A 27,635-nucleotide genomic window follows, 5' to 3' on the forward strand; every position below is an offset into this window, starting at 1 on the left:
TATCTCAATCTTCATCAACAATCTTGTGAGATAAATACTACCAATATTATCATTCCCATTTTATAGACAAAGAAATGGGTGCAGTAACTGCCCAAAGTCACAGTTATGTTTAGTGCCCCAAAGGACACGTAGCACAGGTAGCATTCATGTACACGTAGTGCACTCTGCCTAGATATCCCTTGTCTGCTGCTTCATCTGGCTAACTCCTATTTGTCTCTGTGTACTGCACTTAGGAGTACTCCTCCAGAAAGCCACCCCTGTTCTCTCAGACTGGGTTAGCTAACTCCATGCTTCCACAACAAATTTTGCTTACTTGTATCCCAGTACTTCTGCCCTGCCTCTCACTCCAATGCCATTGAGGTTGTTTTTACCAAGGTCACCCTGGACCTCCTTGATTATAAATCTTGTAAATACTTTCAGTCCTATCTTCCTTAACCTGGAAGCAATATTTAACACTGTTGGCTCTCCTTTCTGGGAATACTCTTATTTTGGCTTACATGTCACCATACTCCTGGTTTTTCCCCTACCTCTCTGGCCACATCTTAATCTCCTTTGCCCACCCCTTAAATTAGGTATTCCATCTCAAATCCATCCACTTTTCTATCTCCATTGCCACTTCCTGAGCATAGGTCACCATCATCTTGGACTTTCACCATCATAGATTACTTTAACAGTTACTTATCTGAATTTCATACTTCTAATCTTTCTACTTTTCCAAACCAGTCTACCACATTGCAGCCAAAGTGATCTTTCTAAAATGCAATAGGTCATATCACCACCACCACCCCCATTCCACGTTCCTGCTTCAAGTCCTTCATCTGTTTCCCTTGCATTAAAATCTAATACCCTTGGGGTTTAGCCCAAACTCCTTAATATGGCTTGTAAGGTCCTTCATGATTTGGCTTCTGCCCCTTCCCCAACCTCATCACTATATTTGCAATCTCATTCTGTATTTTAACCACACAGTTCTGGGCCCTCTATCTGGAACATTTCCTTCAGGAAGACTTCCCTTAGGCCCTTAGACTGGATTAGGAGCCACACTATGTGTTTCCAGAGTTTTCTGTGCTTCCCCTATTTGTAACCTTTATTCCTACATTATAATTGCTTGTATGCTCCTTAATTGCCTCCTCTGCAAGCTCTATAAAGGTCTGCCCTGCTCACCATTGTATCCCCAGCACACGACGCAGTAGATACTCAGTAAATTATGCTGAATTCAGGCACATCAGACACACAGACTATGCTCTTTCAGCTATACCATGTTGTCTCATACCCAAAAAACTGGATCACTTTACAGCCTGACTGGAGTCTGGTGTCTTAAATTTTCTCAGCACTTGCGTTATTTGCCACATCTACAGATGCCCAGATTCACCAGTTACGTTCTAATTTCACTCTTGGGAAATAACCTTGTAGTAATTACCTGATGTCTCTATATACTTAACTCCAATTACCACCTCAAGATGGTTCTGAAAATTCAAAGAACAAGTACTTGTAAATGGGCTCAACCTAGGAGCTGACATTTATTAAAAGGTGTTTAATACCTGGTGAGTCCTTTCTCTTTTTTTTATAATTCCCTTGTTACCACCCATATCCAGTGTTTTGTAATAAAATGCCTTATGGTTTTATACCAATGTACAGTTTTCCAATTTCCAAGACATTGTTTCTTATCCTTACAACAGTTCTGCCTGGTATCTAACATTATGTTCATTTTAAAGATAAGGAACCTAAGGTCCGAAAAATTCAATCAGTTCACCTTCGGTCACAGTCAATCACTGTCACACAAGGGATATTTTAACTGAAGTCTCCAGTGACTTGCCCCCCCCCCCCACATACACCCACTCCACACTCTGCCACCAATGCTTTTTCAGGGAGAAAAGGAGTAGTGGCAAGACGGAGAATGAGAATCAGAGACCCCTGGCCTGATTAGCATACAGTTATAGTCACCAGGCCCTGAGAACGATGCCATCTCAGCACTCTCTCGAGAACCAATTCCATTCCCCCTCTGTGGCTGGAACTTGCATGAGCTAAGGCAGGCTTCCATAATTAGGATTTGATCGCCCTTGGCCTATTCGACAAGTAAAATTTTCTCACAGCCAGAAAGCCTTCACAGAGGTCAACCACTTTGTAGAGCCTCTTGGGCAGTAGTCCTTAACCCTGAGCCACCCGGAGAGCTTTGCAGAAAAATCCGGACGCCCAGGTCTAGGGGGGTGGGGGGTGGACACGAGTGGAGGGATGCACTTATATGGTGACTGACAAACAATAACGTACAACAAAAATTTCACAATAAAAAAACAACTATAAAAAAAAAAAAATCCGGACCCCAGGGCCACCGGGAGAGATTTTGATCTAACTGGTTTGGGGCGGGGCGCAGGCTCAGTACTTTTTAGCTGTTTGAGGTGATTCTCCCCTGCAGCCAGGGCTGGCAATCACCGCTGGGTAAGCACTGCAGAGACTGGGGAGTGGGACACCAAATATTCAACTTCTACACACAGCACGTGCTCTAGAGACCAGTGAGGTAGAGGGAAAGGGAGAAATTAAAAGGTAGAAAGAGATAAAATGGGAAAGCGCGCGCGCGCCTTAGTTTCACGGAAATGGCGGTCTCCACTGTGCACTCGGAAAGCGTCGCCGACAACGGTCCTGAACCGGTCGGAGCCAGCTTTGGACACACGCACCGTCGTGCGCGGCGCTCTCCTGTGAGGTCGGGTCATTTTACCCCATTTCACTGTCGAGGCGACCTAGGTCCAGAGACGGTGAAGGGCCTTGTCCGACTCACACAAGTCGGGTGCATTTTCAATGGAGGCTGGCCCCGGACGGACGCAGGACTCTGGGGCTTCACCCCCAGGTCTTGAGGCGAGGTGTCCAGACGCCCCGCCGAAGCCCAGCGGCCCTCGGACGCCTTGCCCTCACGCCTCGGAGAACCCGGGCGGGCGAGCCCCAGCCGTGTTCCCGCCTCGGGCTGGGGGGGCGGGGCTGCGCTGACCCCGCCCCCGGATGAAAGGCGCCATGTTTCCGCCGGAGGGCTGGGCAGCCTCGTCCCCACCTCCCGGCGCGGGGGTGGAGGAAGCCCTCCTCCACGGGCGACGGCGTTGCCTTGACGTCACTTCCGCGCGCCGCCGTAAACGTCAGTATCGGGCGCATACGGCGGCGGTGTGGGTTGCTGTTAAAGTTCGATCTCGGTTAGTTTTTGCGAGCCATGGAGAGTGACTTTTATCTGCGTTACTACGTGGGTCACAAGGGCAAGTTCGGCCACGAGTTCTTGGAGTTTGAGTTCCGACCCGACGGTAAGAGAGGCCTCCCGCCTCCCGGGAGTGAGGACTAGGCCTGGGGGCGGGCGAGTCGGGAGGCCTGGGGTCCGGGAAGTGCGAGGGACTAGGAGAAGGGAATGAGATGTGTGCAGTGCGGATCTGAAAGGAACGCGCCTGTGTCCTCACCGCTGGTTGTTTTGTCCATGTGCAGGGACTTCTGTTTAGTGACATTTTTGACCAGAGTGCTTTCATTAACAAACATTGATTGAACGCCCACTTCGCGCCAGGTTCTGTTCCACAATCTGGGATACGGGAGTGAGCGATAGACAAGCTTCCTCTGCGTGGAACTTGTAGTCAAGTGCTGGGAGAGAGATCATAAACAAAAAAGATTCCAGATAGTGATGAGTGGTCAAAAAATAAAACAAAATGATGGAATAATTGCGAGTGGGCTGCTTTTAGATAGAGTGGCCATTGGAGAGCTCTCTGAAGAGGGGAAATTTGAACTCAGCCCTGATTGACAAGAAGGAGCCAGCCTTGTGAAGCTCAGAAGGAAGAGCATTCTAGACTAAACGGAATAACAGGTGTCAAGGCCATAGGGCAGGAATGAGCTAGGCATGTTTCAGGTGTCCAATGTGACTGAAGAGTAGTGAGCTCTGGAGAGAATAATATGAGATGATATCGGATAAGTAGGCAGGGGTCACACCACGTAGGTCTTTATGGGCGGTGGTAAAGAGTTTGGATTTTATTTTAAGTGCAGCAGGAAACACTTGGAAAGTTTTAAGCAGAGAAGAGATGTGATCTGTTCTTGAAAAAGTATTCTAATTATTGGGTGCAGAATGGGCAAGAGGGGAAACAAAGTGGAGAAAAGAATTTACGATGCTGTGGGAGACAGAACCAATAGGACTTTGCTGATAGAATTTGGGGGAGGGGGCACTGTGGTGAAGGAAAGAGGAATCAAAGATGACAGAAATCTCCCCCTAAATGGGGGCATGGAGATGAATCTGACAAGCCCAATTGTGAAGGAGATAGATTTGTAAAGAAACAGTGAAAAAACAATGTAATAGGTGCTGTGGTAGAAAGAAATGGAAGAGACTCTGGGAGCAGAAAGAAGGCACCTAACCTAGCCGGAGGGTCAGAGAAGGCTTCCTGCATAAAATGACTTGGGGCAGAGGGGGTGTAAGTCTTTAGTAATGTGTAGGGGTTGGTTAGGCAGATGACAGTCAAGAAGGCATTTTGGAGCCAGCCCTGATGGCCTAGTGGTTAAAGTTGGGTGCTCACTGCTTCGAGGCCCGGGTTGGCTTCCCGGTCTCGGAACCACACCACGTGTCTGTCAGTTGCCATGCTGTGGCGGCAGCTCATATAGAAGAACTAGCAGGACTTACAACTGGGATGTACAACCACGTACTGGGGCTTTGGGGAGGGGAAAAAAAAAGAGAAAATTGGCAACAGATGTTGGCCCAGGGCGAATCTTTCCCTGCAAAAAAATAAATAAATATGGGCCGGCCCGGTTGGCGCAAGCGGTTAAGTGCACGCGCTCCACTGTGGCTGCCCCGGGTTTGCCGGTTCGGAATCCTGGGTGCGCACCGACGCACCGCTTGTCAAGCCATGCTGTGGCGGCGTCCCATATAAAGTGGAGGAAGATGGGCATGGATGTTAGCCCAGGGCCAGTCTTCCTCAGCAAAAAGAGGAGGATTGGCAGATGTTAGCTCAGGGCCGATCTTCCTCACAAAAAAAAATAAATAAATAAATAAAAGGCATTTTGGACAGCATTAAAGGCAGAGGCTGAAAACCAAAAAGGGGCATGGCATGTATTGGGCAGAAACCAAGTAGTTCGATTAACTCCGGCCGTGTGAGAGAGGAATCTTGCAGGAGTGACACTGGAAAGGCAGGGAGGGGCTCAGCTTAGCAGTATGCCATGTTGAGGAATTTGGATTTTATCAAGAAGACAGTGGGAAACCATTGTCAGTATCAAAATATTAGAGTAACCTAATCAGATAGATTGTTACTACATCACTTTGTCCACTGTATGGAGAGTAAACCGAAAGGAGGAAGATGAGACTGACAGTGCAGAGGCTGTGGAAATAATTTGACTCTTCGCACATGTATGCCTCTATTCTACAGAGAAGAAATCATCTGTTTTCTTTTATCTTCTCATTCGTACCCACCATATACCCAAATTAGCCTGTTGGATGCACATATGCACAAAAGGCTGGTATACCAAACGTGCAATAATAAAACCACAACTTTTCCATCACCGGAATAAATCAGAGTGTTGCACGGTCACTTGATAATATATGCAAACAGTATTTTACAGTTTTCAGAATGCTTTCTACGACTCATTTAAGCCTCAGGAGGCCCTGTGTGCGGGTAAGTTATCAATTACTATCGTTATTTTCAGCTGAGGACATTAACCTGCAGAGAGATGATTTGCCCAAGTCACCAAGAGCCTGCTGATGTTCTTTTATCACACCTGAGCTGCCTTTTGCAAGAACTGTAATTCAGTGTCAGCTGTATTTTTGGCTGTGAGGCTATTTAATTAAAGTGAAGAACTGAAAAAACTAGTATTGTTGAAACACCAAAGGTGTAAATAGTAAATCTGTTAGACACTTTGAAGGGACAGTTAGGATACATTTTAAGCAACAGCTGATAGTGTTGGTAGGCTAAATGCTCTATTCATTTGTTTTTATTATACATTGAATTTGTTTTTTTGTCCCTCACAGGGAAATTGAGATATGCCAACAACAGCAATTACAAAAATGATGTCATGATCAGAAAAGAGGTAATGAGCCTTCTGAGAGCCTTTCATTCACTACAGTTTAGCCTTTTGTATTTTTGTTCTTTCTGGGAGTAGTGTTGAAAGATAAAGAATAGAGAAGTATAGACACATGTCTGTAGACTGCTTTTAAAGTTTTTCTCAAATCTTCTTTTAGTTTATATTTTCTTTCACTATGCTGAGTCAATTACTGGTAATCATTTGAATCTTGGTTTGAACCCTGAATCTGCTACTTACTAACCATGTGACCTTGGGCAGCTTCCCTGGCTGAACTCGATAAGTCTCAGTTTGTTCATCTGCAAAGACAGAAATAATAAAACCTACTCTCTACTCCCCCAGTGCTGTTGTGGAATTAAATATGTAATACTTAAAGTGTTTGGTATATTCTTTGGCACATAGCACTCAATAGAGAGAGCTATTTAATTTGCATCTGAATGGGGAAAGGGAGCATGGGAAAGCAGTTAACATCATTGAATGCATGTTCAATGCCAGGTGTGGCACTAGGTATTTTACATACCTGATCTTATTTAATGCTGATTGTAAGTCTGTGTGATGGGTGGTATTATATACCCTTTACAGATAAGAAAATGAAGGCCCAGATGTTAATTATGGGGCTTGCAAGTAAGAGGTAGAAGGGAAGTTCAGACCTGTGCCTGCCTCTGTCAAGTCCATGTGCTCCATTGTGCCCTGATTTCTACCACACCATTAGGTTTCATCAAAGCTGCTCTTTCTTTTTAACCATCTTGTCTCAAATGTCTTAACAGTCAGTATATTTTCATACTATTTAGCAATCAATTTTATGCTTACCCACACATATCAGCATCCTCACATACGTTTTTACAGGGACTAGTATGCAAAGTGTATTTCAAAAGAAATGTCTCTGCTCTTCAGAAGCATGTCATCTAGTTAAGAATAACCATCGTTACTCACAGAGCTTTTGTTTTGGGTTCAAGTGTGAGTTGGGTAGTAGGCAAGGAGAAGGTCCATGTGAGCAGGGTGTGCCAAGAAGTAGAAACAACTGGATGGGGGTCTGAGGTGTAGTCATTGGGCTCTTCTGACCCCGCCCTCTTCTTCAGCATGCTGAGGTCAAGCCTGAATGTCTTCCCACTTACAGAGGTGTCAGAAATCAGCCTTCAGGAGCAATGTTTTTTAATCTTTCGTTGCTATCTGAGTCAGAGCTCTGCTTAAGGATACAACTTAAATTCTGTTTTTTAACTTGCTTTCAGGCTTATGTACATAAAAGTGTGATGGAGGAACTGAAGAGAATAATTGATGACAGTGAAATTACCAAAGAGGATGATGCTTTGTGGCCTCCTCCTGACAGAGTGGGCCGGCAGGTGAGTGTTTTAGTAACTAGCCTGTAGAGCAGAAATGTTACCAATAAGATGAGGTTTACTGCTCTGCATATGACGTTGAATCCACTCGTGTGTGTGTGTCTGTGTGTGAAGAACCCTGTACAAAGGAGATTACCAGCACTTTGGTCTAAGGAAGCATTAATCCCACAGGAAGAACAATGAGAGCGAGTGGTGCTGCTGACCACCTAGAGCCCAGCCCTGAATTTCTTCTTGTGACCCCCACCCCCCTTCTCAGTTTTTGCTGCCTACCTCACTTACTGAGTAACTACTATGGACAAAGCATTGTGGAGATACAAAGATAAATAGAACATAGTCATTTCAGTGATCTAATGGAAGGAAAATTGTACAAGCAACTAAGTATATGTGTTTAAATTCATGGCTTATGTATTCATTCTGAAGACCATTTTGATAGTTAAAAAATAAAAGCCACTGTCATATTTGACTAAATTAACAGGAAAGATATTTCTCTCTACCTCAATTGCAACTATCCTAATCCAGACTTCTAATTGATTTCTTTGTTTCTCCTCTTGTCCTGTACAGCCCATTTTTTCACTCTGAAACCAGAGTAATCTTTTTTTTTTTGCTGAGGAAGATTCACCCTGAGCTAACATCTGTTGCCAATCTTACTCTTTTTGTATGTGAGCCACCGCCACAACATAGCCACTGACAGATGACTGGTGTAGGTCTGCGCCTGGGAACCAAACCTGGGCTGCCGAAGCAGAGCGCACCAAACTTAACCAAACACTAGGCCACCAGGGCAGGCCCAGAGTAGTCTTTAAAAATGTAAATTTGTTTATGTATTCTGCTGATTTTAAGCTCTCCATTGGCTTCCCACTGCATTTAAAATAAGATCCAAAGTCTCATCTTACCTTCTACCGTTCTCATGCTCTCTCACTGTGTTCAAACCTCACTGGCCTTATTTCTGTTCCTCAGACACACCTAGGTTGCTCTTAGTTTAGGAGCTTTGCGTTTGCCACATGCTGCCTGGAATGTTCTATCTAAGCCAGTTGATTATCGGGGTCTTCAAATGTCACTTCCTCCCTGATATCTTGCCTGTCCATCCAATCTACAAAGCATCTCTCTGCCGGCCCAGGAGCCTTAAGTTCATGTGCTCTACTTTGGCGGCCCGGGGTTCACAGGTTCAGATCCCAGGTGCAGACCTACGCACCACTTGTCAAGCCATGCTGTGGCAGGCATCCCACTTATAAAAAGTAGAGGAAGATGGGCACGGATGTTAGCCCAGAGCAAATCTTCCTCAGTAAAAAGAGGAGGATTGGCAACAGATGTTAGCTCAGGGCTAACCTTCTTCATCAAATAAATAAATAAATAAAATAAAAAGCATTGCCCCATCTTTTTTTTTTTTAACTAAGATCTGTTTTATTGTCTTCATAGTGTTTATTATAATATTGTCTGAAATTGTCTTGTTTGCTTTTCTTTACATATTTTTCTTCCTCCCCTACCTCACCACAATGGACATACAGTACAAGGATTTTACCTGTTTTTCCTCACTGCTATATCTCTAGTGACTAAAATAGTGCCAGTGTGTAGTAAAAACTCTATCTTTATTAAATTAATATGAAAACCCATATAAGCTCATTCCTAATTAACCTCAAAATAATGGGCCAATTCTTTTTGTGTGTGTGTGTGACGAAGAACAGCCCTGAGCTAACATCCATGCCAATCCTCCTCTTTTTGCTGAGGAAGACTGGCCCTGGGCTAACATCTGTGCCCATCTTCCTCTACTTCATATGGCACGCTGCCACAGCATGGCCTGACAAGCAGTGCATTGGTGTGTGCCTGGGATCTGAACCCGGGCTGCCAGCAGTGGAGCGCGCGCACTTAACCGCTACGCCACGGGGCAGGCCTGGGCCAATTTTTGAAGAGTGAAAAAAAAAATCCTATCTTCAGTACTTATTAAAATTAACTTTTTTTTTTGCTGAGGAAGATTTGCCCTGAGCTAATATCCAGTGCCAATCTTCCTCTTTTTTTGCTTGAGGAAGATTAGCCCTGAGCTATCATCTGTGCCAGTCTTCCTCTATTTTGTATATGGGTCGCCGCCACAGCACAGATGAGTGGTGTAGGTTGCACTTGGGATCCAAACCCACGAATCTGGGCTGCCAAAGCAGAGCACACTGAACTTAACCACTATGCCACAGGGCCAGCCCCTAAAGTTAACTTTTTAATTTATGTCCATGAGATGTCAGTAATACCATATATATGTGTTCTGCTTACCATTTATAAAATTTCCAGCTCCATTGACTCATTCAGTCATCACAGCAATCCTGTAAAGAGGGCAGGGCATACTCTTGTACACCAGCAATAATCTGTTGGACAGTGTAATTAAAAAGAAAATCCCATTCATAATAGCAACAAAAGCTATAAAGAATTTGGGAATAAATTTAACAAGATGTACAAAACTTATCAGAAAGAGCTTTATAGAAAGACAAAAATATGTGTCACTCTTATAGATGAGTGGATTCAATATTATATAGATATTCACCAAAGTAATTTATAAATTCATTCCCATTAAAATCAAATTCATAACAGGATTTTTCCTAGAACCTAACAGAGGATTAAATTCATGGAAGATCAAAGGGGCAAGAGTAACCAATATAATTTTGAAGATTTGTTGTAAAGCTATAGTCATTTGTACTGTGGTATTGCCTCAGGAATTGACAGCTGGAACAGAATAGAGTGCCCAGAAACAAACCCATGAATATATGGGAACTTGGAACAGTCTATGACAGAGGAGGACTTTCAAATTAATAGAAAGTTTAACAAATTGTACCAGGACAATTGGCAATGTATTTATGGAATATTTTTAAATTAGACCATTTATAGAAATGAAGCAAAAATTTCAAACATAGGTGAAAATATAGATTGTTTTATTATTTCTGGGTAGAGAAGAAGTTTTTTAAACTCCTCAAAGGAAATGATTGGTAAATTTAACTTCTTTTAAATTTAAAATTTCTGTTTGGCTAAGGACATCAAGATAAAGTTGATAGGTAGGCCACAGACGGGAAGAAATTTGCAAAATGTATAACTAGCAAAGGGTTTATATCCAGAATATATAAAGACCTACAAATTAAAAAGAAAACGTAGCAGAATGTGTACAGGTTATGAATAGGCAATTTATAGACCTGGAAAAATAGTGGCCAATAAATATATGAAAATATTTACAGCTTAATTTGAAAATAAAAATTAGGACAACAATGAGATACCATCTCAGACCTATTAGAATGGCAAAGAAAAAAAAAAAAAACGGCACCAAGTTTTAAAAAGGATATGAGAAAGAAAAAGGGGATTCGTATATATTGGTGGGAATAAAATTGATAAAACTACTTTAGGGAGCAATCTGGTAGTATCTGGGAGAGTTGAAAATACTTCTACCCTACTTCTAGGAGTTTTCCTAGAGACATTTTCACATACATACAAGGAAATGCGTAGAAGAATATTCTTGCCACATTGTTTCTAGTAATAAAAATTGGGAACTTAAGTCTGCTTCAATAGGAGAGTGAATGGCATATTCTAAAGCATTTAAAACTAATGAACTAGATCCACATACAAAAACAATCTTGAATGAAAAAAGCAAAAAGATATGTATAGTGTGTTCATTTATGTAAATTTTTAAAACATACTACGAAATCTAAAATCACAAATGGAAAGACTATACCCCAACTTCTGGGGATGCAGGAAGGAGAATGGAATGGGAGGCGGATCTAAACTTTGTAATGTTTTATTTCTTTAAGAAAAAAATCTGACACAAGTATGACAAAATACTAACCTTTTTAAAATCTGATTGAGATTTGATTTTAATGTTGAGAACATTAGTCTCATAGTTTTTCTATTTTCTGTTTGAATTCTTTTCATAATTAAAAAACTGTAAATCAAAAAGAAATAGGAAAAAAAGAAGAAAAATAAGTAGGGCTTACTAGATTGTAAGTTCCACAAGAGCAGAGGTCTGTCTTTGGTTTTGCTGCTCTGTCCCAGGCACCGAGAACACACACACAGTAGGCATCCCCCATAGATATTTTTTAAAGGTTTATGGTACTCGTGTTGCTGTTTAGAAATTGAGACCCAAGGTCTGGAATGCTTCTCCTTGTCTCATGTTGTCCAGAAAGGTTAGATTCCTGGTATTTGTAAAACACAGATCTATCCATGTTACTCCACATTGCTAACAACGAAAACTCATATACAAAACTCATGTATTGTATATGTGTGTGAAATGGTGGAGCCTTGCAGGCACAGTTTCCTTTAAGAGTATGAGCTACAGAAGGGCTAAACCAGTATTTGATTTATTCTTTTGTTTCCAGTGGCCGCACAGTCTAGTGCTGGAGTGAACTTGCCTTTTGTATGTGGCTATCTGTAGTTGTTTGTGTGATTTGGCAGATGATGAGTCCTTCTGTGGGCTTGATGAAAAATCTAATTCAGCTTGACTTCGTTTTTTAAATATCTTCAGGAGCTTGAAATTGTCATTGGAGATGAACACATTTCTTTCACAACATCAAAAATTGGTTCCCTTATTGATGTCAATCAATCCAAGTAAGTGTACATGATTCTTATATCCAGTTGTGTCTGTTTTAGAGTAGATTGATATGAAACCCTTATCCAAATTGGGACCATTATATAATCTGGTGCAAATGCAAGACAGAGGGGTCTGCTTTGTCCCCCTCATGAGAGACTCCAAATTATTTGTGAGGGTTTGCTCCTATTGCTTTTGGTGTTTTATTCATCATTGCTAATAAGAGCTTCTCAATGACACACACACAGAGTAATGCCATAGGAGCAGCCAGAGTGGGTAAGAATCTGGCCAGCATAGAAAATCAAATATGCTAAAACAAGTGCTTGAGATAAACTGTCGAGTCACTGAGTCTGAATACCTTCCTCAGTGTTGGCCATTCACACTAGCACTTTTTTTTTTTTTTTTTTTTTTTTTTTTTTTTTGCTGAGGAAGATTCACCCTGAGCTAACATCCATGCCAATCTTCCTATGTTTTTTAGTATGTGGGCCACCAGCACAGCATGACTGCTAACAGAGCAGTGTAGGTCCATGCCTGGGAACGGAACCCAGGCTGCTGAAGCGGAGCACACCGAACTTAACCACTAGGCCATGGGGGCTGGCCCACACTAGCACATCTTAAAGTCTGACTTCGGTGAAACTTGAAATTATTTGGAATATAAATTTTTAAATTCATGTTCTCATTAGGGCAAATTGTAAAGTTGAGGCATGGATCTGTATGCTGCAAAGAGTCCTTAGAATTTGGCAACCACTTTGGCTCTTGTGCTTTGAAGGATTTGGTATTAGATATGGCTCACTTTCAGTACATGTTGGACATAACTATCTTCCTTTGGACAGTCTCCATGTTCTTAGCCAGTTATGCCATAAAAATCTTCAGCCTCTTGGTCCTGCTTAGTATCACTTTAAAAATAAAGTTTTCCTAATTCTGAAAGTAATACATGCTCATTGTAGAAAATACAGGAAATGTAGAAAAGTAGAAAGGGAAAAATTGCCCAGAAACTTATCAGTTAGACAACTGTTAATATCTTGAAGTATTTCCTTCTTTTTTCTGTGCATTAAAAAATATATAGTTTTTTTAAAGCACAAAAAATATAATTGAGATCAACCATCTGTTATTTTAATCATGATTTTTTTCATTTAATATGATATAAGCATTTCCCCATTAAACAAAACCTTAACATTTTAACTGACCTCATAATATTCCATTTTAATATATAGCCTTTTCCTTCTTTCTGAACACTTGGTTGTTTTCAAAGTTTTAATTCTGTGAATGCTTTTATGAGGAGCTTGTTGGTATGTAAATAATCTGGGTTATGAAATGGTATTTTTTTTGCCAGTTTTTCTCAGCTTTTTAAACATTTTTTTCCCCTTGCATTTTAGGGATCCAGAAGGCCTACGAGTATTTTATTATCTTGTCCAGGACCTGAAGTGTTTGGTCTTCAGTCTTATTGGATTACACTTCAAGATTAAGCCAATCTAGATTGAATATTGGTGTGGACACAAGGGGGTGGGAATAGCTGTTTTTAATTACCATTATCAGGAAATTTTTGTGTATAGGGCAATATTTTTTTTATAAACTATAAATGATTGTCTTTAATAAATATGTGACAAAATGCAATTTTTGTTATTTTATAAAGATCCAAACGTGAACTCTTCTCAATTACTTTTTAAAACACTAACATCTTATGTGAAGCATTGCCCCCAAAAATCTAATCAACTCTGTAGATATAGGTACCAATTTACAGGAAATAATAGAGAAACATATTAAAAAATTACCGTGAGAATCCAATCAGCAATATCCAGAAGAAACTAGGGCAAAAGATCTGGTTTCTTCAATAAATAAATTGCAAACATAAACAAACAGAGCAGGAACCTACAGAATAAAAGATTTAAGAGACAATCAATATAATGTTTGGACCCTATTTGGATCATGATTCAAAAGATGTAAAATTGACATCACTAAGGAAGTGATATTAATGAAGTGTTATTAATGTTTTAGGTGTGAAATGGTATTGTGGGTTTTTTTTCTCCAGCTTTTTTGAGATATAATTAAGGTTGGGGTTTTTTTAATCATCTTTTATAGATACACCTGTAGCTATTTCAGTATGGGGAAATACTTTGGTTTAAAGGGATAAAATGCCTGGTCTCATAAAAGTTTTCCAATAATCCACTTTAAAATCAGAATACCAACAGCCAGCCATTAAGAACTGAGACCTAGTTGGTACAGATAGTGTGAAGAATTTGTTCAGCAAGTAGGAACTTTTGCTGCTAAAGTGCATGGCTTCCTTAGGCAGATTGCTGGTTGAACAGACTGTGGGCGCTGAAAGGAACTGGGCCTTGATAAGCCTTATTTGACTAAGGGGAAGTGATTAGGCTAAGCTCACATCCCTCGTGACAGACCAAATTGGGACAAGTCCCAAGTCTTCTGACTCCTAGGCCAGTGCTTGCTCACGCATACACGTGCACACACAAAGATTACAGTGCAGCAAGTCAGGTGCAGAGCTGGGGTCTGAGGTGTCAGGGTCCCTGACTCCAGTGCACCCCCTGCTACAGAAGGTTACGTGGGGCAATGAGGAAAGTTGGTGGTAGACATCGAAAATAGTCACTCCAAATTTTAAAGAAATGACATCAGAAGGCTATAAAGGAGTCTCAAATCGGCTGTTCCTTGTAACACAACTCCTGTAAGGTCTCAAATGTGCCTTTGACAAGAGGACAGGTAAAAACGCTCACTAAATGCATGCTGTAAGGAAAAACGAGATGGGAGCCCAGAGAAGAGCCAGCTGAAGGGGAGTGTAGAGTCGTGGAGACCACCCTCTGGAGAGGGGCCTAGAGAGCGGGTCTCCTTGGGGAAAGAGGGAGGAGCAGTTTGGAGGAAAAGGCCCCATCCCTCAAGTCTTCCATGCTGGCCCTGGGCAGAAGGAACTGACGTGATCTAAGAAGCCTAGGAGGGCAGGCAGGGACCAAGTGCGAGGTTGGGTGAGGAACGCAGAGTAGTGAAGAACCAGCAAAGAGAAGGGAGCGGCAGGAAGAAGGCCTGGCAGAGGTTTCGGGCAGGGACTGTCTTGTTTGCTGCGACATCCCTTAAGACTAGCTTAGCGCTGGCACGAGCTCGACGTTCACTGAATATCTGGAATTACTGATTTCCGGAGGCAGGCTTTCGCGGGTCGGACCACCAGCTAATTACATACTCCAGCTACCTCCGCAGGTTTCACGTCACCTAACGAAAAACCTCCCCTACCGGGGAAGCAGCGGAGCGCAAAGATCCCGCCCCCGCGCCCCGCCCGGCGCACGCGCGAGGTCCACACCACGGGTTTACGTTGCCATTTACGACCGGCCGGAAAGTAGCGGCCGCAGGCAGCGCCAAGCTGAGTTGGGCCGCCATGGGGGTGAGGCGGAGGCGAGCTGCCGCCGGGACAGGGACGGGGAGGTGGCAAGGTTCTGGGAGGCAGGGGCTCGCGCCAGGAGGGAATGAGGGGAGTGGGCTCGCGCTGAGGAGGAGCTAGGGGCGGAGCTCGTGCAGAAGGGGCGGGGCAAGGGGCTGAGGCTGGGCGTGGGGCTGCGCAGGCGCGGCTGATGCAGTCCCTCTGGCCTTCCTCTTTCGCAGAAAATCGCGCTGCAGCTCAAAGCCACGCTTGAGAACGTCACCCACCTCCGGCCTGTGGGCGAGGACTTCCGGTGGTACCTGAAGGTGTGGCTGGAGGGGCGGGGTCCTAGAGTGGAGAAGGATGGAGCGTCCGAGAGGCTGTAGGCGCTTCGAGGTTCCGGGTGGGGGCGCCAGGGGGCTGGGCCGGGGAAAAGGCTCCCCATCCTCGTCGCAGGGTTGAACAGGAGCTTTCTCCGGCAAAATGAGAAATGTATAGTTATTAAATGTTCTTTTTTTTTCTGGGTAGAATTTTATGTTTACTTTTTAAATTTATTGGTTAATCCTTAATTGGCAGCGTCTTGGAACTCCTTTTGTAATTTTTCTCTGGTTAAATATGGTCTGTAAACAGACACTAAACTAAAGGCTACTTGAAGGTATCTTCTGATTATCTGGTAAGGTGAATAATTTCACCTTCAGTTTTATTTGTTGATTAGGTTTTATTTATTGTGAAGTAGTTGAATTTTGTGCCTGGCTCCACCTTACTTCCCCACCCATGCTGGTAAATCTGGTATCCTAGTGGCATGGTCTACCGAAGTCCCCTCTTACCCGAGCAGTTTGAGGCCCTTCACTCTCCCAGATCCCAGAGCTTCTGCTCTGTTTCCCTCCTGATCTAAATCCCAGCATCCTTCAGTACCTGGCAAAAGCCCTGTCTCTTTCAGGAAGCCTTTTGACCACCTTTATTTACAAATATTTTGAAGGCTGAGTGCCAGGGCTAATTTGGGGAATTGATGTTCTTTGGCTTCAAAAAGCACGGAGTCTAGAAAGAGACAGAGAAATAGTGTAACAACAGAGTGATAAGTACCTTTACCAGGGACCTACAGGGCCTGTGGCAACACGGGAAGCTCCAACGCAGCGGAGTGGGTGGGTGGGGAGTGGGTGGGGGGGGCCTGTCGAGGCCATTTCTGTACCACTTGAGCTTTGAATTCCAAGCCAGGCTGATACTTCTTGGAGGAGAGGGGTACACCAGCTCCAGAAACACATTGACCTGTTCTCTGTCCAGAGATAAATCTGGTTATGTCTTTGGTGGGGCTGGTTGTAAGGATGAGATGAAATTGACCCCTTCCCACCATCCTTACCCTTCCCTCAGTGGCCAGTTACTTTACTAATACTCTTTTTTCCCCCCAAGATGAAATGTGGCAACTGTGGTGAGATTTCAGAGAAGTGGCAATACATCCGGCTGATGGTAACTGCTCCCCCCACCACCATACACACACCCCTCTGGGTAGGGATTTGGGGAACCTGTGGCCCTAATCTCTCCTGTCTTTGGACCCTGCTTTTTGTGGTTTGGGAAGTCAGGCATTAGTGTGATCAACACTGGGAACAACAGGCTTCTTTGGGTTATGAGACAGAGTTCAAAATCAAGGAGAATCCCTTTCCTCAGTCTCAAGAAGCCTCCCCAGGATTCTTGTCCTGGCACGTCACTCACCCTCTCTGGGTCTTGTCTCTTCAACTGGATAATAAGTGGTGGAACTGGGTCTCCTCAGGTCCCTTACGTTTAACTGATATGTGACTAGGGGTTCTGTTTACTCCTTGCCAGGACAATGTGGCACTGAAGGGAGGCCGTGGCAGTGCCTCTATGGTCCAGAAGTGCAAGCTGTGCTCGAGGGAAAACTCCATTGGTAGGTCAGGCCGTGAATACTGAGCTCTGCCAGGCTCGCCTAGCTTCCTGCTACCAGACTGAAAGCAGGCTCACGTTACCTGTGGGTGGACCCAGGCCTGAGGTGCCCAAGCTTCTGCAGCGGACTCTTTGTTTCCAAGAGCCACACCTGGGCACCTTAGTGGGACCAGGGTATGAACTCAAGTCAACTTTGTCTTCTCTTTTATGTTTCAGAGATTTTGAGCAGCACCATCAAATCTTACGATGTAAGTTTCCTGCTGTAGTGGCAGGTGCGGTGGGATTAAATCTAAGCTGGGAGCTAGGAGGTTTGGGATCTAGTTATATCTGCCGCAGAGTAACCTGCCATGGGACATTCATTCATGTATTTATTTGTTCATTCACTCACTCAGTCAGTCATTCGTTCACTCTATGGGTCATTTATTCACCACCCACTGACTGAGTGCTTGCTAGGGAAAAGACTCATCAACAGGCTATTGCAACCTTCTTACAAGCACTGGGCTGGGAGCTTGGGGGCCTCTCACCCAACCTGGCCACTCATTTTCCATCACTGGGAGCACTTGCCTTGTTTGCCTCTTGGGGGACTAGTGAGCCTTCTCTGAAACCATGGGGGGGACAGTTCTTTGAATGGTGCATACCATCCTCCATATTGTCAATATTATTATGTAGTTATCTATTACGGCGTAACAAATTAGTCCAAAGGTGAGGGGGGGTGTGCTTTGGGTCTCTTGGTTTAAAGGAGGGCATTTACTTGTATTCAATCCATTCTTTATTTGGATTTTTTCTTAGGTATCTGATTTATGCTAAATTCTTGTCTTTGCCTTGAAGTTAAAGAGAGAAATCATAGGAGGACTTGCCCTCAAGTAAACCATACTCTAGTGGAAGAGACAGACCAGCAAACAAAAAATAAACCAGGGCCTCCAGAGAAGTGCCTCATCAGTGCCAGGCATATGGTTGGTGTGCAGGAAATGATTTTACAGTGAAGGACAGAATGACAATGAATGTGGGGTGTGGTGCTTGCGGTCTCTGAGCCCATGGGTCTGGTAGGCATGAATTTCCTGGCTACACTGCCCCGCTCAGAGGTGCCCCCTACACATGCAAATCCCATTTCAAAGGCTTTAAGTCAGCCTCCTGCCTTCACTGCATGGCAGATGGTTAGCGAAAGGCTGCAGCTAACTGTATTGGGGCCGGTTGGATGATCTGGAGACTTTGTAGCTTAGTATTCTTGTTCATATATTTTTTTTTGGTGAAGAAGATTGGCCCTGAGCTAACATCTGTTGCCAGTCTTCCTCTCTTTGGTTGAGGAAGATTATCACTGAGCTAATATCTGTGCCAGTCTTCCTCTATTTTATGTGTGGGATGCCACCACAGCGTGGCTTAATGAGCGGTGCGTAGGTCTGCACCAGGATCCGAACCTGCAAACCCCAGGGCACTGAAGTGGAGCGTGAGAACTTAACCACTATACCACCAGGCCAGCCCCTCTTGTTCATATTTTTGACGTTGATAATTTTATCCACCGTTTATTGAGCATAGTGTCGGGTACTATGCTGGGCACTCTACAAATATTTCAAATTCTCACACTAACTTTGCGGTGGTTTCCTCAGCTCCTTTTGACGGTCTTAGGCCCAGAGGGGAAGAGGGGCAGAGCCAGCCTCACGTCTAGGCAGGCTGACCCCAAAGTTCACTCTTTGTTCTGCAGCATCCATGTCTAAGAAGGTCTCGTGGGGAGCAGGTGCCCAAGGCGGGCTTCTTCCAGGAGGGGAGGAGTTGCTCCTGGGTCCCATTCTGGGCTCACAGGAGCAGTAAGGGCCCTCTTGGCAGGAAGGGCAGGGGCCATGGGGTCATCCTGAGAGCCCAGTTGGGCTCACCTCCTCAACACACTTCCTTTCTAGGCTGAAGACAATGAGAAGTTCAAGACGATAGTAGAATTTGAGTGCCGGGGCCTTGAACCAGTTGATTTCCAGCCCCAGGTGTGTGTGCCTTCCTGGGGAACCTGTGTTTTTGGGGAGGGCATACAGGAAGTGACAGCAGAACTTTGCTTCCCACAGAGACCAAGAACTAGGAATTCTTTCTAAGAGGAATAACTGTCATTTATTAAGCACCTGCTATATGTTGGGTACCATGCCTGTCTCTTTCACATGTTACCTCATTTAATCCTCACAGTAACCCTGTGAAGTTATTCATCCTATTTTTCAGATGAGGAAAGAACTTCAGAGATTTTGCCACTTGCCTAGGGTGACACAGTTAGTAAGCAACAGAGCTGTAACTTGAACCCAGGTCTAACTCCAGAGCCAGTGCTCATCTCACTTTGTTTTTGCGGCATTTTCACCTCACAGCAAATCTGTGAGGTAGGCAGAAGAGATAGTATTGTCATCCTGTTTCATAAATAAGAAAACTGAGGTCGAGAGAGGGAGGGATGTGCCCAGGGTCTTGCGGAAAATCAGAGGTAGTTGAAGGGTTTCCCCCGCCTCCTGCCTTCTGGTTCCAGGCTCTGATTTGGAGGAACTTATAGGACAGCTGCCCACACTGCGTCTCTGTCCTCCCATCCCAAAGGTGGTATGAAAAGAGCCAGATCCCTGGCAAGGCCTCACATGCCAGTCAGGTGCCTCCCCCGAGACTAACTGCTGCCTCCCTGTCACCTGCAGGCCGGGTTTGCTGCCGAGGGTGTGGAATCGGGGACAGTCTTCAGTGACATTAATCTGCAGGAGAAGGTACGGGACTTGGGGGCCTTGCAGGGTGCTGTAGGGCAACTGGTGGGAATTACCCTTTTAGTGAACAAGGCTCATCAGTGGAAAGCTGACTCTGCATTTTTGTGCTTTTTGTCGGTGAGTTTGTTGTTTAAGATGGCCCAGGGTGTGGTGCTGAAGTGCTGTCTGGTGTTCCACGCGCCAGAAGGCTAGGATGTGCCTGATGGAGAAAATAAGTGTTGGATAAGCTTTGTTCAGGCAGGAGTGATAGTGCTGTTGGCTGTGAGCTCAATGTTAATGAATCAACAATATATATTAAATAAAGTGTTTTAAAACAGAAACATACATAAAACTAGTTATGTATCGATTGGTGGAAAACAGTGTGACCAGAGGCTCACAGGAACCTAACCCGGTATTTCCCCTGGGAGCAGTGGTGCAGTGTTCACTAATTCATTGTTCATGGTGACTTTGTAGAATATAATTACCAGGAATAATGAGAATCGGCGGTGTTACTGGACATGTTACTGCCTTGCAGATAAGGAAGCCTTGTGGTCAGGCCTCAGGAAGGACAGACACTTCCTGCAGTCTGTGTAGCACCTAATACTAACAGTAGCTGGCGTTTCCTGAGCTCTTGTATATGCCCGGCACTAGGCTAAGTACTTTTACATGTGCTACTCGTCTGCTTCTTTGGACATTCAGCATGAAGTCTACTGTTGTCCCTTTTTTAATAGAGAACAGAACTGGGGCTCAGGGAAGTGAAGTGACTTGCTCAAAATCAAACAGCTGGAAGAGCTGAAAATCAGAGCAGTCTGGCTCTGTTCTGGGTCATCCATGTCCATGAATATCTGAGTCAGAGCCTGACCTGGGCCTTTTAAGCCCAAGTTCTCCACTCTCCACACTGTCCTAGGCTGCCTCATGAGGCTGACACTGCTGTTTTATTCCACAGGACTGGACTGACTATGACGAAAAGGCTCAGGAGTCTGTGGGAATCTACGAGGTCACCCACCAGTTTGTGAAGTGCTGAACCCTCTTCTTGCACACTTGCCTCCAAGAACTGAGAAGGGAAAGTGTGCCCCCAGCAGCTGAGCCCACTGAGGCTGGGTCCCTTCTCCCTCGTTTCCTGGCTGCTGTCCATGCCCTAATAGTCTGCATGCTGGGCTCTATCAGAGCTTCCCAAGCCCTGCCAATAAAGCCCCTGTTTGTGCTGCACTTGTGCATGAAGGTAGAGTCAGGTAGCAGCCACTCCCTCTACAAATAAGAATTCATGTTGGAGGTCTTTGCCTGCTGGCGCCTTTCCGCAGTATAGAATCTTACACCTGATCCAATTTGCAAAATATGCAGGAGCACACAGCTCCTGAGGGCTCTCCAGCTCTTGGGGAATGGGCAGGTCAACCCAGAAGACCAAAGGTGTCAAGGCCAATGGACTGAGCCTGTAGAATGATGTCACAAGCCCCAAAGTCCTGAGCCCAAACACTGCATTGACCAGCTTGGCTCTCAGGTAAACCCAAGCATCTCTGTTAGCTGGTGTCACTTCATATTCCAGAGCCAAGAGGGACTTCAGAGACCAGCAGTCCAGTCCTGGCATGAATCTGCTCTCCAGAACTCCAGCCAGATGGTCCTCAGGACTCTGCTCACTTGCTGTAATGGGGCACTCCCCTCCCATGAGAGAAGTCAGGGTGAAAGTTCTTCCTTATGCTGAGTCAGCCTCTATGCTCCCTGTATCTTCCGCTAGTCCTAGTTTGTCCCCTTTGTGGCCATACTTCTGTGTTCTGCCTGGCCCGAACAGCCCTGTGGAGGTGTCAAGACAACAGTCACGGCCCCTAAGTCTCATGGGCCTGGTTCCTTGGGGCTGAAGATCCTACACACAGTGGACAGAGTTGTTCAGTGCACAGTCAGGACGTGAGGGCCTGCTCATCCTTCACACTGGTGAATCTGCCATTTGGAAAACCTGTTATGAGTTTCTCCAGTGTTCTGCTGGAGCCTGGAATTCTTCAGTATCTTCATTTTCTGAGTGGCCCACTGGGAAAGGGTCTGCCCACTCCCAGGCTGGTTGTGGGGCACTAGGAAGGGGATCCTCAGATTTCAGGTAAAGCTGGCCATGTCCAGGGGTGATGAAGAGGTGTCTGCCTTGTCCCCTTTCCAGTCTGGCAGCCATACCGTGTTTCCTCTAGGTCTCCTGTGTTCCTGGCCCCTGGGCCTGCTCTTTTCTGCACCTAACAGAGTAGGGTGCTTTGGCCCTCCCTCAGGCAGCAGTCTACGTCTCCCCCCCTCCCCCACTGCCCCGCCACACACACACTGGGTCCAGGCCACTGCCTAGCCTGGAAGGAAATAAGTAGAAGCATTAGGCTGGGTAAGCAGCCTTTCTGTTTTTAGTCTCTATACCAGCCAGTGTGTGTTAACCTCATAAAGACAAACACTAAAAGGATCTCAAGGTTTTCTTTATATTTTAAATTATTTTCTCATCTTTCAGGAGGTAGGGGAACCCAAATAATCATTAACAGATTAAAGGAGAAATAAAATGGGTTATGTCAATAGATGCAGAAAAAGTATTCAGTATTCAACACCCATTTCAACAAAAACAACAAACCATTGAAACTCTTAGCAAACTAGGAATAGAAAGAAACCACCCTAACCTTGCAAAGGACATCAACAGAAAACCTAGAGTGAATGAAATGTTTGAAGTATTCCATTCAAGATCAGAGTGAGATGAGGACACCCTCGATAGTGCTGTTCATCACTGTGCTGGAGGACCCACCCAGTGTGATCAGACGAAAGTAAGGTGAATGGATTGCAAAGGAAGAAACTCACTTTTCACAGATGATGCCTTTCCACTTAGAAAATCCAAAAGCATTAATTAGTACTGGATTGAAGATCAATATACAGACACCAAATGCATTTCAGTACACTGGCAATATGCAAAATACATTCAAGAAAAAGGACCATTTATAATAGCAATGAAACCCCCAAAAGTAACTAAGAATTAAGTCTATCAAAGACGTTCATGTCCTTAGTGGAGAAATTATTCAACTTTGCTGAAAGGTATTGAGGAAAGCCTAAATTAATGGAGACATATACTATACTGATGGATGGGAAGACTTGATATTGTAAAGATCATTTTCAACAAATATATTTATAAAATTCTTGTTGAAAATTTCAACTTTGTTTAACAGAACTGAAGTTGATTCTGAAACCTATATGGTACGACACAGGTGGGAGACTTCCTCTACCAGATACCCCAATGTATTTATAAAGCAGTGGCAATTAAGCCACCATGATATTGCCACTGTGATACACAAATAGACCACTGGAACAGTAGATGAACAGACCCATGATGTATGAAACTGGTTAATGACAGGTAGTGGTGCAGATTGGTGGGGAAATTATCAACTCATCAATAAATGGTGCTGGGGCAACTGTTTAACTTTGTGCAATAAAATAAAATTGGAACCCTACTTCACTGCGCATACACAAGTCTATTCCAACGTTAGTTATCTTGATTGCTTTGGTTCAGCAGCATGTTGGGGTAGAAGAGCCCTGGGCTCAGTGTGTGACTCACTGTAAACTCCTGGGCAAGTACTTCCCCTCTCAGGACTTCATTTTCTCCATGTGAAAAATGAGGGCGCTTTAGCACTGACATTGTGTTACTCAGTGAGATTAGTCAGAATGGTGGTGGCATGTCTGAGCCCTGCCCCTCATCACCCGGAAAGTTAGTTCCCGGCCCCGCACTCCAGGACAGCAGTCTCCTGTCCACGTAGTAGAAGTTACAGCTACTAGAAGTGGGGACAGTGGGAGATGAGACTGGTTGAGTTGTTAAGTCCCCTACCATCTCTTGTTTGGACATTCCATGTCTTCAGTATGCTTTTCTTACATCATCCCTGAACAGCTGTTTAAAAGATACCATCTTTATCCAATAGCATTTTTCGTAACTAGGCCTGTGTATAAGAACGTGGCTTTTAGTGAATTACAATGAGATGAAAGTTGGGTAAGGTTAGGCTGCAGTTCTCTTGTACAATAGTCATTTCTGTTGTTTCCCAGAAAGGGCAGAGGCACCCTGCAGGGTCTTTGCCTGCCTTGGCAGCCTGAGTGATCATTTCACAACGCTGTCCCCATTCCTCTGTCAGCCAGGTCCCCCTGGGCTGAGCCCTTTCCCTGGTTAGTCCATCAGAGCTCCAGAGGAGGCTGCTTTATGTCCGGCCTTCAGAAAGCTACAGGACTCACAATACTGGACATCTTCACTCTCCTGGCACCTGTCGTGCATCTGAACATTCATTTGGAACATCATCCTTGAGGGCTCCTGCTGCAGCATGCTCTAGAGGGAGGAAGTTGAATCAGACCCAGGCTCTCTTGTTCAGGAGCCAAGCGAGGTATAAGCCACTAACTGTAACAGTCACTCCCAAACACAGCTGTGCATTGGGTCACTGGGAAAACTTTTGAAAAAGACAAGTTTCCTGGCCCCGCTTCATTCCTACTAAATCAGAATCTCTGGGGCTAATGCCTGAGATTTTCTTTTATTTAAAAGCACTCTCAGGTGAATCTGATGTATCCAGACCACCAGAATCACTAGCTCAGCTTTCATAGCGGGGTACGCTCTGCGCTGCTGCGGAGACTAAATGAGATAATGTAGGCAACATGTTCAGCACGATGTCGGGGGCAGAGTATGCTCAGGAGCGAATGGAAGCGGTTATGATTTGATTAGAAAGGCAAACAGTCTCCTGTGTTTTCTAATGACCAAGAAACCACATGGAGCTGCTCCCTAACCTGAGAAACCACTGGATAACTAACCTGCCCGAATTCCTCAGGGAAGGGGCTGTGAGAGCTCCCTCTTCTGGGCCTACTGCTTCCTGTTTACAAAGAATTGGTTTGGAACAAAAGATAAAATCTAACAAGAAGGACAAATGCCAGGTGTTGATTATAAAAGCCAACTACTTATATTTATAGCAGATAAGGATTGATTTTCATGGGGAAAGACCTGTGGGGTTTGGTTAATCATAATCTCACCCTAAACCAACTGTAAACTGGCTGTGAATTAGAAGCGATCACAGGCCAGATCAAAAGAAATAATGGCAAGATGAAAGGACAGACCCTCCCTCCCCCAGATGGGTTAGTCCATGCTGTGGTAAACTGTCCCATTTGGTGCTCTGCACTTTAATGAAATTACAAACAAAACTCACGAGGCCTGGAGATCATTTCCTGTGAGGTATAGTTGTGAAAACAGGAGAGGTTTATCTAGGGGGAAGCCCTAGCAAGGTGGGAGGAGGGGCAGACAGGATGGCCTTTACAGAGCTGAAGGATTGGCCTATGGAAAAAGGCAAAGACAGTTATACTCTATAGGGGAAAACTAGCACCAAGTGGAGAGTTTCAGGAGGATAGATTTCAGCTCAATATAAGGGAGACTATCCTAATGTCTGTCCAGAATTGGAATGTGATACATTGTAGCCAGTGAGCTCCCAATCCCTGGAGGTATTCAAGAGGAACAGATTATGAGGATTTAAGCCTCAGATGTGACTTACACAAAACCAGATTTATTAAATCAGAATTCCAATTCCGATGCATCCAGGCAGGAATTACTGGGCTAGACAGTCCAGTAATTACAGGACTGTAGGAATTTTACAACCTTCAGTTAAGAATTGCTACTACAGACAAATAAAGGGAGTTGAATTGTCAAAGGCTAATCAGTGGGAAAACCAAAGACTTTTTTACTCTTTTGATATATCAGAGATAACAATGTTTTAACAATAACTAGAGGGGGAAATGAATCTGCAATCAATTTCATTCAATTAACTAGCTCCTTTAGGAGACCTGGGCTCTCATCAGTTCGTTTCTACTTTTCCTGTTCATTTGGCGTTAGAATAGAGAGGCCGCTTCAGAGTACATTCTACATACTTAACCGTAAGCACTGTTGTTCACTGTCTGCTGCCCAGCTCAGGAACTTCTCACTACAACAGTCACCATCTTGCTCTTCAATGGACCGCACAGCTCATGGGCCACGCACTGTGCTGAACATGGAGATACATGATATATCCCTCAGCCCTCAAGATGTCCGCTTGGGCAGATAATCACAATACAGGGCTTCAGGGGGATATTCAGTCAGTCCCCAAATATTTAATGAGCCCCACTTTATGCTGAGCCCCCGGGGCCCCTCCCGTTGCCTACAGTCCAGTAATGGAGACAGTTGCAGTAACTGAAAAGCACTGTGATAAAGGTTAGATTGTCAGGATGCTTTGGGCATACACAGGAGGAGCATTAACTAATTCAGTCTTAGAGGGGTGGGGTGACCGAAGGTTTCCCAGAGGAGGTAAAGTCTAGCTGAAACCTGCAAGTTGAGCAGAAGACAGCTGAAAGGGCAGAGAGGGGGCTATGCTCCAAGCAGAGGCAACAGTAAACGGCATGGTGTCCCTGGAGAAGTGTAAGCTGCTGGGAGAGGACCAGCTCCATCAGGGCCTCAACTGTCACATTAAAGGGTATGGACTTCTTTCCAAGGGTAATGGAAAACCATTGAAGAGCAGGGATATGATCAGACTCGTACATGAGAAAAATCACAGGCTGCAGTGCGGAGAATGGACTGGAGGGAATGTGTGGAGACTAGAGGCAGGAGGGCCAGTTAGGAGTGGAGATATAGACTCCACCTCCTGATAGGAGGAGCTGCAAAGTCACCTTGCAAAGGTGTGGGTGCCAGGAGGGAACAATGCACGATCTCCAACAATAACCCACTGTGTGTCAGGCCCCTTGCTGGCTAAAACAGAAGTTGAAGCTAGGAGTAGCAGGAGGATGGAGGAAGGGATGACCCATTCTTCCAGGGAGACCCCATGAACATGGCTTCATAGAAGGGCCACTTGAGCTAGGCTAAAAAGAACAAGGAAGAATTTGGCAGAGGATATGCTGGGGCCAAGGGCATTCCAGGGATAGAGGATGGCATATGTGAGGTACAGAGCCACCGTAAAGATAGCCATGTCTGAGACCAATGGGAGGTTTTGTGTGGCTGAAGCATGAGGAGTGAGGAGGGCTGGTGAGGAAGTGAGGGGCTGCTAATGTGAATCCTTTTTTTCCTTTTTGCCTGATGACTGGGTATTGCACAAACAGTATTATAGCAATAAAGGAAAAAAGATAAAGAAATAAACATTTTCTTAAACCCCACCATCCCAGCTCCCTAAGACAAATGTGTTTATTTTCCCCTGTTCTCTTTGGGGCTTATCTACACACAGACAGGTTTATATATGGCTGTAATCCTAGCACAGATAAGTTTATATTAAACTGTTTTCCACTTAATATCGTGAATGCCAAATGTGATTCTGCTTATTCAGCATCCCTGTCTTCTTTATAATGGGAGAGTCCCAGAAAGGAAATATATTTGTAACCAACTCCACTCAAACACTCCTCTGAGCTCTCTTCTCTGCTGGAGAATGGATGTTGTTGGGCTCCCTTCAACCCTTTTGGCATCAAGCCCCAGCGGTGTCTCTGGCAACACCCCAAACTCTCTCCCTTTCTCCACCCACCACCTGTCTCATGTCTACCTCCTCAAATCCTGGCTTCCGTTCTTCTTCGTCAGTTGTCACATGAAGATAATTGGATAGGTGTCACTAGATTTGGAAAGTATGTTTGAGGTGGTCTAACTTAAAAGAGAAGTTAATAAAAACCACAAGGTGATACCAGTTCACACCCACCAGAATGGCTATAATCAAAAGAGATAGATGATAACAAGAGTAGGTGAGGATGTCAAGAAATCAGAACTTTCATACTCTGCTGGTGGGAATGTAAAATGGTGCGGCCACATTGGAAAACTCCCTGGCAGTTCCTTAAGTGAT

The 27,635-nt window shown here is 44.6% G+C and overlaps 2 protein-coding genes across 2 annotated transcripts; both read left to right on the forward strand.

Annotated features, from left to right (window-relative positions):
* Positions 1–3,115: 3,115 nt before the first annotated feature.
* MAGOH (mago homolog, exon junction complex subunit) lies at positions 3,116–13,506 on the forward strand. The gene is made up of 5 exons (XM_004438573.3): positions 3,116–3,278; positions 5,963–6,021; positions 7,242–7,352; positions 11,830–11,912; positions 13,269–13,506. Exons 1-5 carry the CDS (start codon positions 3,191–3,193, stop codon positions 13,366–13,368), a joined length of 441 nt encoding a protein of 146 aa, XP_004438630.1. The 5' UTR covers positions 3,116–3,190; the 3' UTR covers positions 13,369–13,506.
* Positions 13,507–15,169: 1,663 nt separating this feature from the next.
* On the forward strand, positions 15,170–22,974 carry CZIB (CXXC motif containing zinc binding protein). Its single transcript, XM_004438572.3, has 8 exons — positions 15,170–15,274; positions 15,493–15,576; positions 16,658–16,714; positions 17,069–17,150; positions 17,363–17,394; positions 19,039–19,116; positions 19,792–19,857; positions 20,780–22,974. Exons 1-8 carry the CDS (start codon positions 15,269–15,271, stop codon positions 20,855–20,857), a joined length of 483 nt encoding a protein of 160 aa, XP_004438629.1. The 5' UTR covers positions 15,170–15,268; the 3' UTR covers positions 20,858–22,974.
* The last annotated feature ends 4,661 nt before the right edge of the window (positions 22,975–27,635 follow it).

The sequence above is a fragment of the Ceratotherium simum genome, chromosome 22 (genome assembly GCF_057802395.1).
Source record: "Ceratotherium simum simum isolate JZ-2026a chromosome 22, ASM5780239v1, whole genome shotgun sequence".
NCBI lineage: Eukaryota > Metazoa > Chordata > Mammalia > Perissodactyla > Rhinocerotidae > Ceratotherium > Ceratotherium simum.